General features: G+C 38.2%; 1 protein-coding gene across 1 annotated transcript in view; it reads right to left on the minus strand.

Annotated features, from left to right (window-relative positions):
- Positions 1-482: 482 nt before the first annotated feature.
- The window catches only part of LOC109415018 (GTPase-activating protein), a 102,889-nt gene continuing 91,116 nt past the window's right edge, over positions 483-12,255 (minus strand). The window contains exons 6-7 of the mRNA XM_062856668.1: positions 2,773-2,924; positions 483-2,678 (exon numbers count right to left, since the gene is read on the minus strand). Of these exons, the coding sequence (XP_062712652.1) occupies positions 2,153-2,678; positions 2,773-2,924 (678 nt within the window). The 3' untranslated portion in view covers positions 483-2,152. The remainder of the gene's footprint in view (positions 2,679-2,772; positions 2,925-12,255) is intronic.

Below are 12,255 nucleotides of genomic sequence, written 5' to 3' on the forward strand. Positions count from 1 at the left end.
TTCCTTGCGAGTGTGGTGGTATGGTTTGGATGTAAGTCGAAATTTCATTCGCGTGATGTCAAGGCTTATGTCCAACCATTATTCGCTAGATGCGCATTTACACAGGATTAACCTCGCGTTGAGCAATGTATGTACTAAGTGCGGTTCCGGTTATGATGACATCGACCACGTAGTTTGGCAGTGCCCGGATAATGACGCCTCCAGAGCACTACTTTTGGATATCCTTGAGGCCCGAGGCCCTTTGTTCTTATAAGAGACCTTCTAACCTCGAGTTGCCACGAGCACCCTGGCTTCTTCCCATTTTTAATAGATAAGTATAAATAAAAAGTTATTATCGCGTGTATATTGTATATATTAAGTACAAAACAGATCTTCCGCTCTGTAAAGCGTTATACGCGATTGAGCTCCACATAAATGAACTAGATAAAAAAAACATGGCTGATGATATTATCACACTCCAAATCAGTTACTTCCACCGTAAATAGATTGTTTGCATCTGATTTCGTTTTATTTATAAATGGATTTTCAGCAAAAAGAAAACTAGAGATATTAGATATTCAGCAGCAATCTCCTTCCCATCGTCAAACTAATATTCCGCATCTTTTAAGTTTAATTTGTGTTCACGGTAATAGTAAGTGTAGCAACTTAGCCCTATAAACGAACATAAATCATACTTTTGCTTCCACATCATTATAGGTTAGTTAGTCAAAGCTCTCGCTCGGCCCCGTGGCTCAAATATTGAACCACCCGGGTCACCGATGAATTCTAACATCATCCTCAAATCAAAGTGAATCCATGACCATTACGTGGGTTTCCAGTGTTTTTTTTTGTTGACGACTGAAAGAGAGACATGGGGATGCAGGTACCATGCAGAGCAGTGCAATGGAAACACTTTTCATTAAGGATTTTCTTCATTCTAAACTTTTCTTGAATTGAATTGTTATTTGAGATTGCGCAATTGGTGGCGTTGGGAGTTGCATATCGAGAGAATTGAGTTGCATTTTTGACGAATTTTGCGTTGAAAACGTGTTGAGCTTTTCCTTCTTTTTTAAAAATTTATCCAGATTTACCATGAGATTTACACTAGGACACGACTTCCATTCATATTGAAATGAACAATTTTATGTAGACCTTTGTATGGACGAGTTCATACGTTTGATTTATGAGCGGAGTCGCTCAAACGTTAAATAAATGAACTAGTGAACAACGGAAGACTCTGACTGGAAATGCCCCTGCTCTTGAGACAAAACTCTCGGACCGAGTGAATTCGGTTGGACTTATAAACCAGTGAACAGAATGCACTCAGTCCGTGAATTATTACAGTAGATCTAGGTCATTTTCATTTGAGTGGAGCCGAGTTTACAGAAAATGAACCCGTATCCATGGCAACTTAGATAACATGGCCCGGCTCAAAAGTTAAACGAGTGAAAACGTGCATAGGCTCTTGGGTAGCTAGATAACACAACATTGCTAGGCCAAACGAATGAACACGTCCATTGGTCCTCTGAAGTCATGAAAAGTAATAAAATAGAACGTGTTCATTTTAGTCAAACAAGAACATCGTTCATCAGTATGAATCTTGCAATCTCAAATGCTCTCAATATGCAATCTTTGCCGCCGGTATGATACATGAACCAAACATCAGTTTGTCCAACTTGCCGAATTCCTTTGCAGGTGGTATGTATATTTTCATATGTGCATGGGTGTGTTTGTGTGTTTTAATCGCAATGAAATGGTGCCGACGTGTTAATGATAGTGCGGAAATAATATACTTAACTCTGAAGTGCGCTGTGATATTGGTGTGCCTTGCTTTGTCGGGGATTAATATATGTGTATCCACTGTACAATAAACTTTGTCTGCATACGCTCGATCAGAAAATTAAATGTGCGTAACGCTCTTAAATATTTCCGGTTGCTTTACACGTATTTTCTGGATTTTTGTTTCATCTAAAATTATCGTTGGTGTTAAAGCTTACAAACACAATGGAGGGGGCTGTGAAGATTTTGCACGATCGCCAAGGTCCAATTTCCTAAACTTAAAATGTCGTTAAATATACGAGAAGGGCATCCATAAAACAAAAATAAATTAACTTTTCCTACTAGATACAGCGAAACGTACATAAAAAGGGGCAAAGGGGGTGAACAGTAAAACTTAACACTGAGAGAATCGTTCATTGTCGGAACTCCGTAGCGGATGGTTCCGGTGGAACAGACCCGGTGACTTGTCAAAGTGCTGCGATGCTGGCAGCATCATGGAAGAGGCGGCCACAGCGGCTGCTGCCGTAGCCGCTAGGCCGCCCCCGCCTCCGCCACCACCACTGGCCGCAGCCGCCGCCATCATGCGGGACGTGTGCAGATAGTTGTCGTCACCTATGGGGGCCTGCCGGCTGCCGTAGCGCATCTCCCGCGCCAGCATGGTCTTGTACTTGCGATGGATCCGCTCCAGCGAGTTGGCAATCTCGTTCAGCTTCTTGATGGTCTTTCGAGCGGCCGCCGGATCTTCGCAGGCCGCCGTCAGCGTCGAATCCAGCTCCTCCAGCCCGTGGAAGTTGGCCATGATGAGGGAATGGAGCCGCTGGAGGTCCCGGGCTGGATCGAGAGCCGTCGCTAGCTCCATCTGGAATGGTGAAGGGGAAACGGCAGTGCAGCCCGCTGCGTACTGGTCATTTACCGAACAGCTGGAATAAAGTGGGGAGAAGGTGAGACGGATGTAAGATAAAAGGGTAAATCACATGTGAATGTTCCTAAACCATGGAGAATTGCAGAACTTACCAGGTCCACATGCCGTTGATGTAGGCACAGGGATGAAAGTGCTCCAGCCGGGCTTTGTTGCTCTGGCAGATCTTGCTCAGCAGGTCGACCCATTCCTTCTCCTCGACGCAGTTGGCTGTTTGAACGTAGAGTGGCCGTTCCTTGCGAACGATCTACAATACAGATGAAAAGTTGGTGTTAGTAAACCGGATAATTACGATCATCTCATTAAAGCTTTACAATTACATTAAATTACAATTTATTGAGAAAAAACGGATGTCGACAAAGCAGTAATATGTACTCGAATGAAACCAAGATAAACCTTATTATACAACTATTTGACCCGTATTTGCCCCTCCCATCACAGATCCCCGGAAATATTCAACTGGTTCCAGTGGGTGGATTTTACAGAAACTACGTACGCTAACTGCCGTTAGCAATAGTGTGTTAGTTTTATTGCCAAAGGAAATTGCTCTATACGCAGGTAGAGGGCCTATAATAATGGACGCACGCAATTGTTCCATTGTTTGAAAACATTCGTCCAAATAGTTCCTCCCTCCCAGCCAGCATAATGATCATATGCACGTATCTACCGGCCTAGAGTGGGTCTCGAGCGAGAACAACAGTCATATGTACCTATGAAATGACCTCAATTATGCATTCATGTATTACCTTTTGCACGATGGACTCTTTAGCATTTGTGAATTGCTGTATGCACTAGTGCAAGTGAATGCCAATCAACATTAACATTTGATTATCTACTTTGATCTCTTAGTATAAAATGACCGATAAAGCCATAAAATGATTAAGTTGAGCAATTCTTGAAGGAACTGCTGGACTCCAACTTCAGAAAGAATCCATGAAACAATTTTTGAAGAAATTCCTGCTGAAATTTCTGAAGGAGAAATATTAGATATGGTATGTGGGGGCAAGATGGGTCAGTACCGTTTTCAACCGTACTATTTATTTTTTGAATCTTTCTATAATTTTCCCAGATGAACGACGTGGATACACAAAAAAGTGATATATTGTTTTTAAAAATCTTTACGTTCCTTACGCTGAAAAAAATATAAAATATTTTTTCGTTACACTCCTTATGCTATACATTCCATATAACTACGTGTAATGTGTAGACGGGGCAAGATGGGTCACCCTAATTTTTCGGTATGTTTGCATAGTTTTTAAAAATGTTTTATTTTTCATAGAAAGGCTATTATGTGACCTACATTATCGAAGCGACTAGAGCGCTGAAAATTTGTGAACATATTTTTAATATGTTTCTACAAAAAATATAAGTTTTCAAAGTTTTTTACTACTACTTGAATAAAAATATTCTATTTCTGAGAATAATCTACCGATATGTTTCAACACTTGTTTCATGTAATCTGTACGTATGTGAAGCTTAGATGTATAGAGAAAAAATAGAAGATCTAGTATTTTTTGTTGGAGAAAAATCGAATTTCTGATAGCTGACCAATCTTGCCCCCGTAGAAATGAGGTGGGGCAAGATGGGTTATATTTTGACAATTGTTTGTCAAGAAGCAAGTTTCAAACTGTATGACCTTTCTATACCCTTATATCATAGCTGACTAGTGTATCTGGAATGCTATTTATATTCAGAATGTTATAGGGATCCATTTCTTAGGTGACCCATCCTGCCCCCACTTACCATAAGTCTCTAATGACATTTCCGAAATAATAAATTCTAAATGAATTCCTGAAAGAATTTCTGAGAAAAAAACAGGAACTTTTTAAGAATTCATAGATGGATTTTCTGAAGAAATTCCAAAAGGAATACCTGAAGAAACACCTGAAAACCCCTGGTGGAATACCTTACAAAACCTTACCTGGATTCCTGGAGGAATCCAAAGAGAAATTCTGAGAAAATTCATAGAGCAATACCCGGCGGAATTTCTGATGAAATCTCTGTGTGAATTTCTGCACGAATCTCAGTAAGAATGTCTTCAAGTCTTTCCCTAAGAATTATTATACGAATCTCTGAAAGTCCGTAAAAAAAACCTTAAGGAATCATTGGAGGACTTGCTAAGACTTTTTTAAGAAATCTTTCAAGAATTTCTTGAAGGAATATCTAATGAAATGTGAAGAAATCTTGGAAATTTCCCTAATTATTTCTTGTAGAATTTCTAAAACAATCCTTGGAAAAAAATGCTTTAGAAAGCTTCCGAGAAGGCAGTTTGAAGCAGTTCTGAATTTGTGATTCTCAATGTATTCGTGAATCATGTTCTAAAAATAATCCATGGAGACTTTTTGAGAAAGTTCATGGAAGGTTTTCTAGATGAATGCTTTGAAAAATTTCTGGAGGAATCTCTATGAAAACAAAAATCTGAAGACACTCATAGATGAATTTCTAGAACAATCTATGCAATATTTTTTGAAAGAAATTCTTGAAGTATTTTCTAAAGGAATCCATGCAACATTTTTGGAAGCTATGCGTGCAAACCTTTCTTAAGGAAATTTCTGGATGACATTCTAAAGTCTAAAGGAATCCCTAGAAGATTGTGTAAAAATTATCTATTTTTTTTTTGGATTTCAGGAAATTTTTTTTTTTAGGATTTCAGGAATTTTTTTTTAGGTAAATCTACGAGGAGTTTCCAATGGAGTACCTGAAAGAATATCTTCAGGAATTTCACTGGAACTGGATGTTATTGCGTTGAAACGGCTATCTCAGTCTTAATTACTGACGATTTTTTTTTATTCTACCCGCCGTTTCGGCCAAATCCATAAAATAAATTGAGAGTAATTAAGACTGCAATAGCCGTTTCAATAAAAAAAAATAAGAATTCCTGGAAGTTTTTTTTCAGGAACTCGTGAATCCTAGGTTGAATTTCTGCAAAAGTTCATGAAAGGATTATCGTGGAATCTGTGGAAGTCTTTTCAAAGTAAATCCTTGGAGACATTTGTAAAGAAATCTCTGGAGGAAAATCTGAAGATATTCCTGAAGAAATTATTAGCGGAATTTAGGCTAAAAGCCATGAGAGATTTTCTGAATGAATCTCCTGAAACATTTATGACCCCTAGGACAGTTTCTCACTTTTTTTTTAAATCCCTGGAGGAATTTCCACAGAAATCCCAGGAAATTTTTCGATTAATAATTAAGATTTTCAAAAAAAAAAAACCTGGGGCAATTTCTTAAACAAACACCGGAGAAAGTTTTGGAATAAATCCTTGGAAAATCGTTTAAGAAAATGCTAAAAGGAATTTCCGAAAGATTTTCCGGAAAAAAAATCCAGAAAAATCCAGAAAAAAGTCCTGAGAGAAATAGGCTAAATCTCTGAAGGATTTTCCAGAGAAATCCTTGGAAGAATTTCTGCAGAAACTCTTACACAATCTTCTTACACAACTCTTAGTGAAACTTCTGGAGGAATCCCTAGTGGAATTTCTGCAGGAATTAAGTTGCTGTGGGAATTAGACGGGCTTGGAGGTCTAGTGGCTACCGCTTCTGATTCGTATGCAGAAGGTCCTGGGTTCAATCCCTGGCACGTCCCTTTCCTCCTACTTTGTATATTTCTATATACAGGGGATAGACAAAATGATCGGGACAGACAAAGTTTTCACTTCTCAAAATATGTTCAACTAGCTGTAACTTTCGAAAAGTACATCAAATATTCTCAAATTTTTACTGTAAGTTTATCAACTAGTTGTGTATCAGTGGTCCACATTTGTATATAAAAATTTCATGTTAAGCCAAATGTTTTCCAGAGTTTATTATAGAAGTCATGAATGGTCAAAATTTCATTGCAATAGCTTCATTGAATCCAGAGATATAACAGCTCAAAGTTGGCTATCGGATAATTTTACCTTTTTGAAGAATCTTTATAACTTCGAAGAGAATGACCCGGAATGGGAGGAATCCTTGAAGTAGTTCCTGGGAAAAACTCTAGCGAGAATCCTGGAGGAATGCCTGGAGAAATTTGTGAACGAATTCCGGGCGTAATTCCTGGAGGAATACTTGGATAAGACCCAGCCGGAATTCCTGGAGAAATTTCGTGGTTGAATTATTTCAGCAATCCCTGAAAGAATTCCTGAAGAAATCTTCAGAGGAATTCTGGGAAGAATTGCTGGAGAAATTCCTGAAAAAAATCCCTTGATAAATTCCAGGAGGATTTCATGAAAGAACCCTTAGATGAATTTCTGGAGAAATTCGTGGGAAAATCCCTAAAGAAAATCCTGGAGGAATCTCTGGAGGAATGTCTGAAGAAATCCTTGAAAAATTTCTGAAAGTATTCCTGGAGAATTTCTTGGAAGAATCTCTGAAGAAATCACTAGAGGATTTCCTGGAGAAATTCCTGAAGTAATTGCTGATGTCCAGAAGCAATTCCTGGAAGAAATCCTAAAGAAATTCCTGGGCTATTTCCTGGAGTTACTGGAAAAGCTCCTGGAGAAAATCCTGGAGGAATTCCTAGAGGTATTCCAGAGGGAATTGCCTGAAAAAAGTCAGGGGGCAAGATGGGTCAGTACCGTTTTCAACCGTACTATTTATTTTTTGAATCTTTCTATAATTTTCCCAGATGAACGACGTGGATACACAAAAAAGTGATATATTGTTTTTAAAAATCTTTACGTTCCTTACGCTGAAAAAAATATAAAATATTTTTTCGTTATACTCCTTATGCTATACATTCCATATAACTACGTGTAATGTGTAGACGGGGCAAGATGGGTCACCCTAATTTTTCGGTATGTTTGCATAGTTTTTAAAAATGTTTTATTTTTCATAGAAAGGCTATTATGTGACCTACATTATCGAAGCGACTAGAGCGCTGAAAATTTGTGAACATATTTTTAATATGTTTCTACAAAAAATATAAGTTTTCAAAGTTTTTTACTACTACTTGAATAAAAATATTCTATTTCTGAGAATAATCTACCGATATGTTTCAACACTTGTTTCATGTAATCTGTACGTATGTGAAGCTTAGATGTATAGAGAAAAAATAGAAGATCTAGTATTTTTTGTTGGAGAAAAATCGAATTTCTGATAGCTGACCAATCTTGCCCCCGTAGAAATGAGGTGGGGCAAGATGGGTTATATTTTGACAATTGTTTGTCAAGAAGCAAGTTTCAAACTGTATGACCTTTCTATACCCTTATATCATAGCTGACTAGTGTATCTGGAATGCTATTTATATTCAGAATGTTATAGGGATCCATTTCTTAGGTGACCCATCCTGCCCCCACTTACCATAAGTCTCTAATGACATTTCCGAAATAATAAATTTTAAATGAATTCCTGAAAGAATTTCTGAGAAAAAAACAGGAACTTTTTAAGAATTCATAGATGGATTTTCTGAAGAAATTCCAAAAGGAATACCTGAAGAAACACCTGAAAACCCCTGGTGGAATACCTTACAAAACCTTACCTTGGAAGAATCTCTGAAGAAATCACTAGAGGATTTCCTGGAGAAATTCCTGAAGTAATTGCTGATGTCCAGAAGCAATTCCTGGAAGAAATCCTAAAGAAATTCCTGGGCTATTTCCTGGAGTTACTGGAAAAGCTCCTGGAGAAAATCCTGGAGGAATTCCTAGAGGTATTCCAGAGGGAATTGCCTGAAAAAATAACTGGATGAATTTCTAGAAGAATCTCCACAGGAATTCAGAGAGACTGCTATTTCTACTATTTTTCTATTTCTAAAAAAAATCCCTTGGAAAATCATCTAAAAAATCCTGAAGGAATTCCTAAAAGAATCCCTGAGGGAAACCTTGAATAAATTTGTGGAGAAATCCCTGGAGGAATCTCTGGAGGAAAGCCTGGAGGAATACCTGGAGAAATCCTGAAGGTATTCCTGGAGAATTTCCTGGAAGAATTTCGGAAGGTACTCCTGGAGGATTTCCTGAAGAATCCTTGGAAGAACTTCTGAAGGATTACCCAGAGGAATCTTCGAAGGATTACCTGGAAGAATTCTTGGGAAAAGAGAAATTCCTGGATGAATCCCTGAAGCTATTGCTGATGGAATCTCAGGAGAAATTCCTGGAGAATCACCTGGAGGAATCCCTAGAGAAATTGCTGACATAATTTCTGAAAGATGTCCGAGAGCAATTCTTGGAGAAATATTTGAAGGAATTCCTGAAAAAAATCATGGGGTAATTCCTGGATGAGTTTCTAGAGAAATTCCTTGATAAAATCCTGGAGGAAAGCATGGAGGAATTCCTAGAGCTATTCCTGTAGGAATTGCTGGAGGAATCAATGATGGAATTCTTGGGGGAATATCTAGCAGATTTTTTGAAAAAAATACTGGATGAATTTCTAGGGAAATCTCCAGGGAAATTACCTAAAAAAATCCTGAACGTATTCCTGGAGAATTTCCGGAAATATTTTCTGAAGAAATCCCTAGAGGATTTCCTGGAGGAATCTTCGAAGGATTTCCTGAAGGAATCCCTGGGAAAATCCCTGAAAAAAATCGTGAAGAAACTCCTGGAGGATTACCTGAAGCAATTCATGAAGGAATCTCAGGAGAAATTCTTGGAGAAATGCCTGGAGGAATCCCTGAAAAATTCCTTAGGATATTTTTAGAGAATTTCCTGAAAGAATTTCTGAAAAAAATCCCCAGAAAATGTTCTGAAGAAAATCCTGAAGAAATTGCTGACATAATTTCTGAAGGATGTCCAGGAGAAATTCATAGATCAATTTCTAGAGGAAATCCTGAAGAAATCCTTGGGGTAATTCCTCGAGAATTTCTCGGAGGAGTTCCTGGAGAAATTTCTGAATGAAATCTTGGAGGAATGCCTGGAGGAATTCCTAGAAGTTTTCTTTTGGTAATTGCTGGAGGAATCCTTACAACAATTACTAAACAAATTTGTGGGGGAATCTCTAGAGGAACTCTGGGAGAAACTTCTGAAAAAAATTCTCTGATAAATTCCTGAAAGAGTTTCTAGAGAAATTTCTGGAGGAATTCCAGGAGAAATCCTCGAATCTGAAGGAATCCTTGGGAAATCATTGAAGAAATTCGTGGAGAAATTCCTGGAAAAATCCCTAAAGAAGTTCCTGGAGGAATTTTTAGCGGAATTCCTGGAGGAATCCTTGCAGGAATTACTGGAGGAAGAACTGGAAGAATTCTTGAAGAAATTCCTAGAGAAAATCCTGGAAGAATTTCTGAAGGAATCTTTGAAGGATTTCCTGGAGAAATTCCTGGATGAACTGCTGACATAATTTATTAGGGAATTCTTTGATTAATTCCTGGAGGAATGCCTGCATGGATTTCTAGAGGAATCCCAAAAAGAATTCCTGAAGCAATCCCAGGAGTCCCTGAAGCAATATCTGGTGGAATTCCTGGAGGAATTGCTGAAAAAAATCCTAGATAAATCTCTGCAAAAATCCAAGAAGGAATCCCTGGAAGAATGCCTGGAAAGAAAGCCTCGCAGAATTCCTGGTGGAATTCTTGGATGATTCTCTGAATTAATTCCTGGCGAAATCTTTAGAGAAATTCTTGTACGAGTCTCTGGAAAAAATCCTTGAAGAAATCCCTTAAAGAATTCCTGGAAGAATTTCTGTAGGAAAAAAATATGAAGGAATTCAGGTCTGCGATATATATAAATAATGTTCTGTACAATGTTTCAAGGAACTCCTGGATTAATTATTAGCTAATCTCTGGTAAAATTTCCTGTAAGGTTTTCTGGAAGATATTGCTGCTAAAATACTTCGAATTATTCCAGAGTGAATTATTGGAGCAATCTCTAGTGGAACTTTTGAAGGATTATATGGAGAAATCCTTGAAGAAATGTGAAAGAATACTTGTAGAAATACATAAAAGAATTTATGTTGACACTAGTGTTGACAGCCCTTTTGGATTCCCGGGAGAAATTCCCGGAGGAATGTCTGGTGAACCCCATAGAGGAATTCTTGAAAAAATCTCTGGAGCAATCCATGATGGGATCACTGAAGGAAGCTATGAAAAAAATCCTGGAGGAATTCGTCAATGCATTCTTGCAGAAGTATCTGCAAAAAAATCTGAAAGAATCGTGGGAGGAACTCTTGAAGCATTTCTTGCAACAAAGTCTAAAATAATCACTATCGAAACCCTGCAAGATTCTCATGGAAGAATTCATGAATAAGAAACTCCTGGAGAAGTTCCTTGAAGTATTTCTGAAATAACCCCTGGAGAAGTTCTTGAATAAATGATTTAAATAATTTTTGAAGGTATCCTTGAAACAATTCGTAAAGAAATCCCAGGTATATTAGTCTTAGCATGACGTTTGTTTGAATTGTATACTAGTGAAACTCGTGTAGCAGTAGCACATAACTGCACTCTATAGCAGCATATGATTCAACAAAGTCCTTTTTTCCCTACCAGAACTTGTTTCGGTATATCTGGGAAATTACACATGCTGTTTTTGTATTCCATGAATAAACATCACAAAATTTAGCCATTTAACCAAGCTTGTTATTTGTTAAAATTCTATGATAAGATTGAAGTGGTTCTTTTGGAGAAATACTTGGCAAAATTTCCTATGATTCTCGAGTAAAAAAGGTTTAAGTTTGGATAAAAACCTTAATTATTAGAATAGTTTATTTTTTGAGATATTTTTTCTGGAACTCTTAATTATTGATAAAAGGGGAAATTACCTATTCTCGGCCGTTTTGTTCTCTTCGCCTTGGGGGATTTTTTGAATCCTATTGAACTCAGAGTTGGCCTCGAATCCTTCCCAACTAAGCTGAATGATATGGCCAAGTTTCAGGCAATTTGGTTGACAAAAACCTTCCATGACGAAGAGAACAAACCTGCCGATAATACCCAATGTCACCCTATTTGAGCTGGCTCGAATTAAAAAATATCTGAGGGCAAGGGGGGGGGGGTTGTGCGTTCTGGCTACGCCCATGACGATGACCCTCGGATGTAGCCGTCTTTCTCCGTGTTCAACCCTTGTACCGAATCGTCAGATGGTCACTGGTGCGTGTACCCTTCGTCCAGTCTCAAGTATGAGTTAGGGTCTAGACGCCGCCCTAGACTAGGCGGATATTAAACCGATTCTTCCTAAAACGCGTATGTCTCTAAATTGCAAAAATCTCAGATCAAACACCTCTTAATACATCGAGCTGTAATATTAAGGGAGTCTGTATCGGAAGAAGCTGCTACAAATGGCCATGCGTAATCGATGAGTCGTATAGGCCCATTCACGTTCGTCTGGAGGGTGCTGAACTTTTCATTTGAATTCCCACTTCTCGCCAACTTGAGTGTTTACTGTTTAGGTCTAGTATGATGAACTTGATGTTAGTTGAAGTTTAGTGAATTTGCTCAAATATTCTTGTTTCATTCTAATAAACTATCCAAGCGTTTTCATGACTATAAAAATCACCCAATAATTCCTCCAAAGTTTGCTACAGTTTTGCACCTTTCAATAATATTAAAGTTATCAAACCTCGCATAGATACAACATACAGTATCACACGCGGCTGCCACCAGCAGCACCCTTCTCAAAGCACGTTCAGCTGGTAATGTACACACGTTCAACCCCCATCCATCCGCCGTCGTCGGTCGTCGTCGTCGT

This window comes from Aedes albopictus, chromosome 3 (assembly GCF_035046485.1).
Source record: "Aedes albopictus strain Foshan chromosome 3, AalbF5, whole genome shotgun sequence".
Taxonomy (NCBI): Eukaryota; Metazoa; Arthropoda; class Insecta; order Diptera; family Culicidae; genus Aedes; species Aedes albopictus.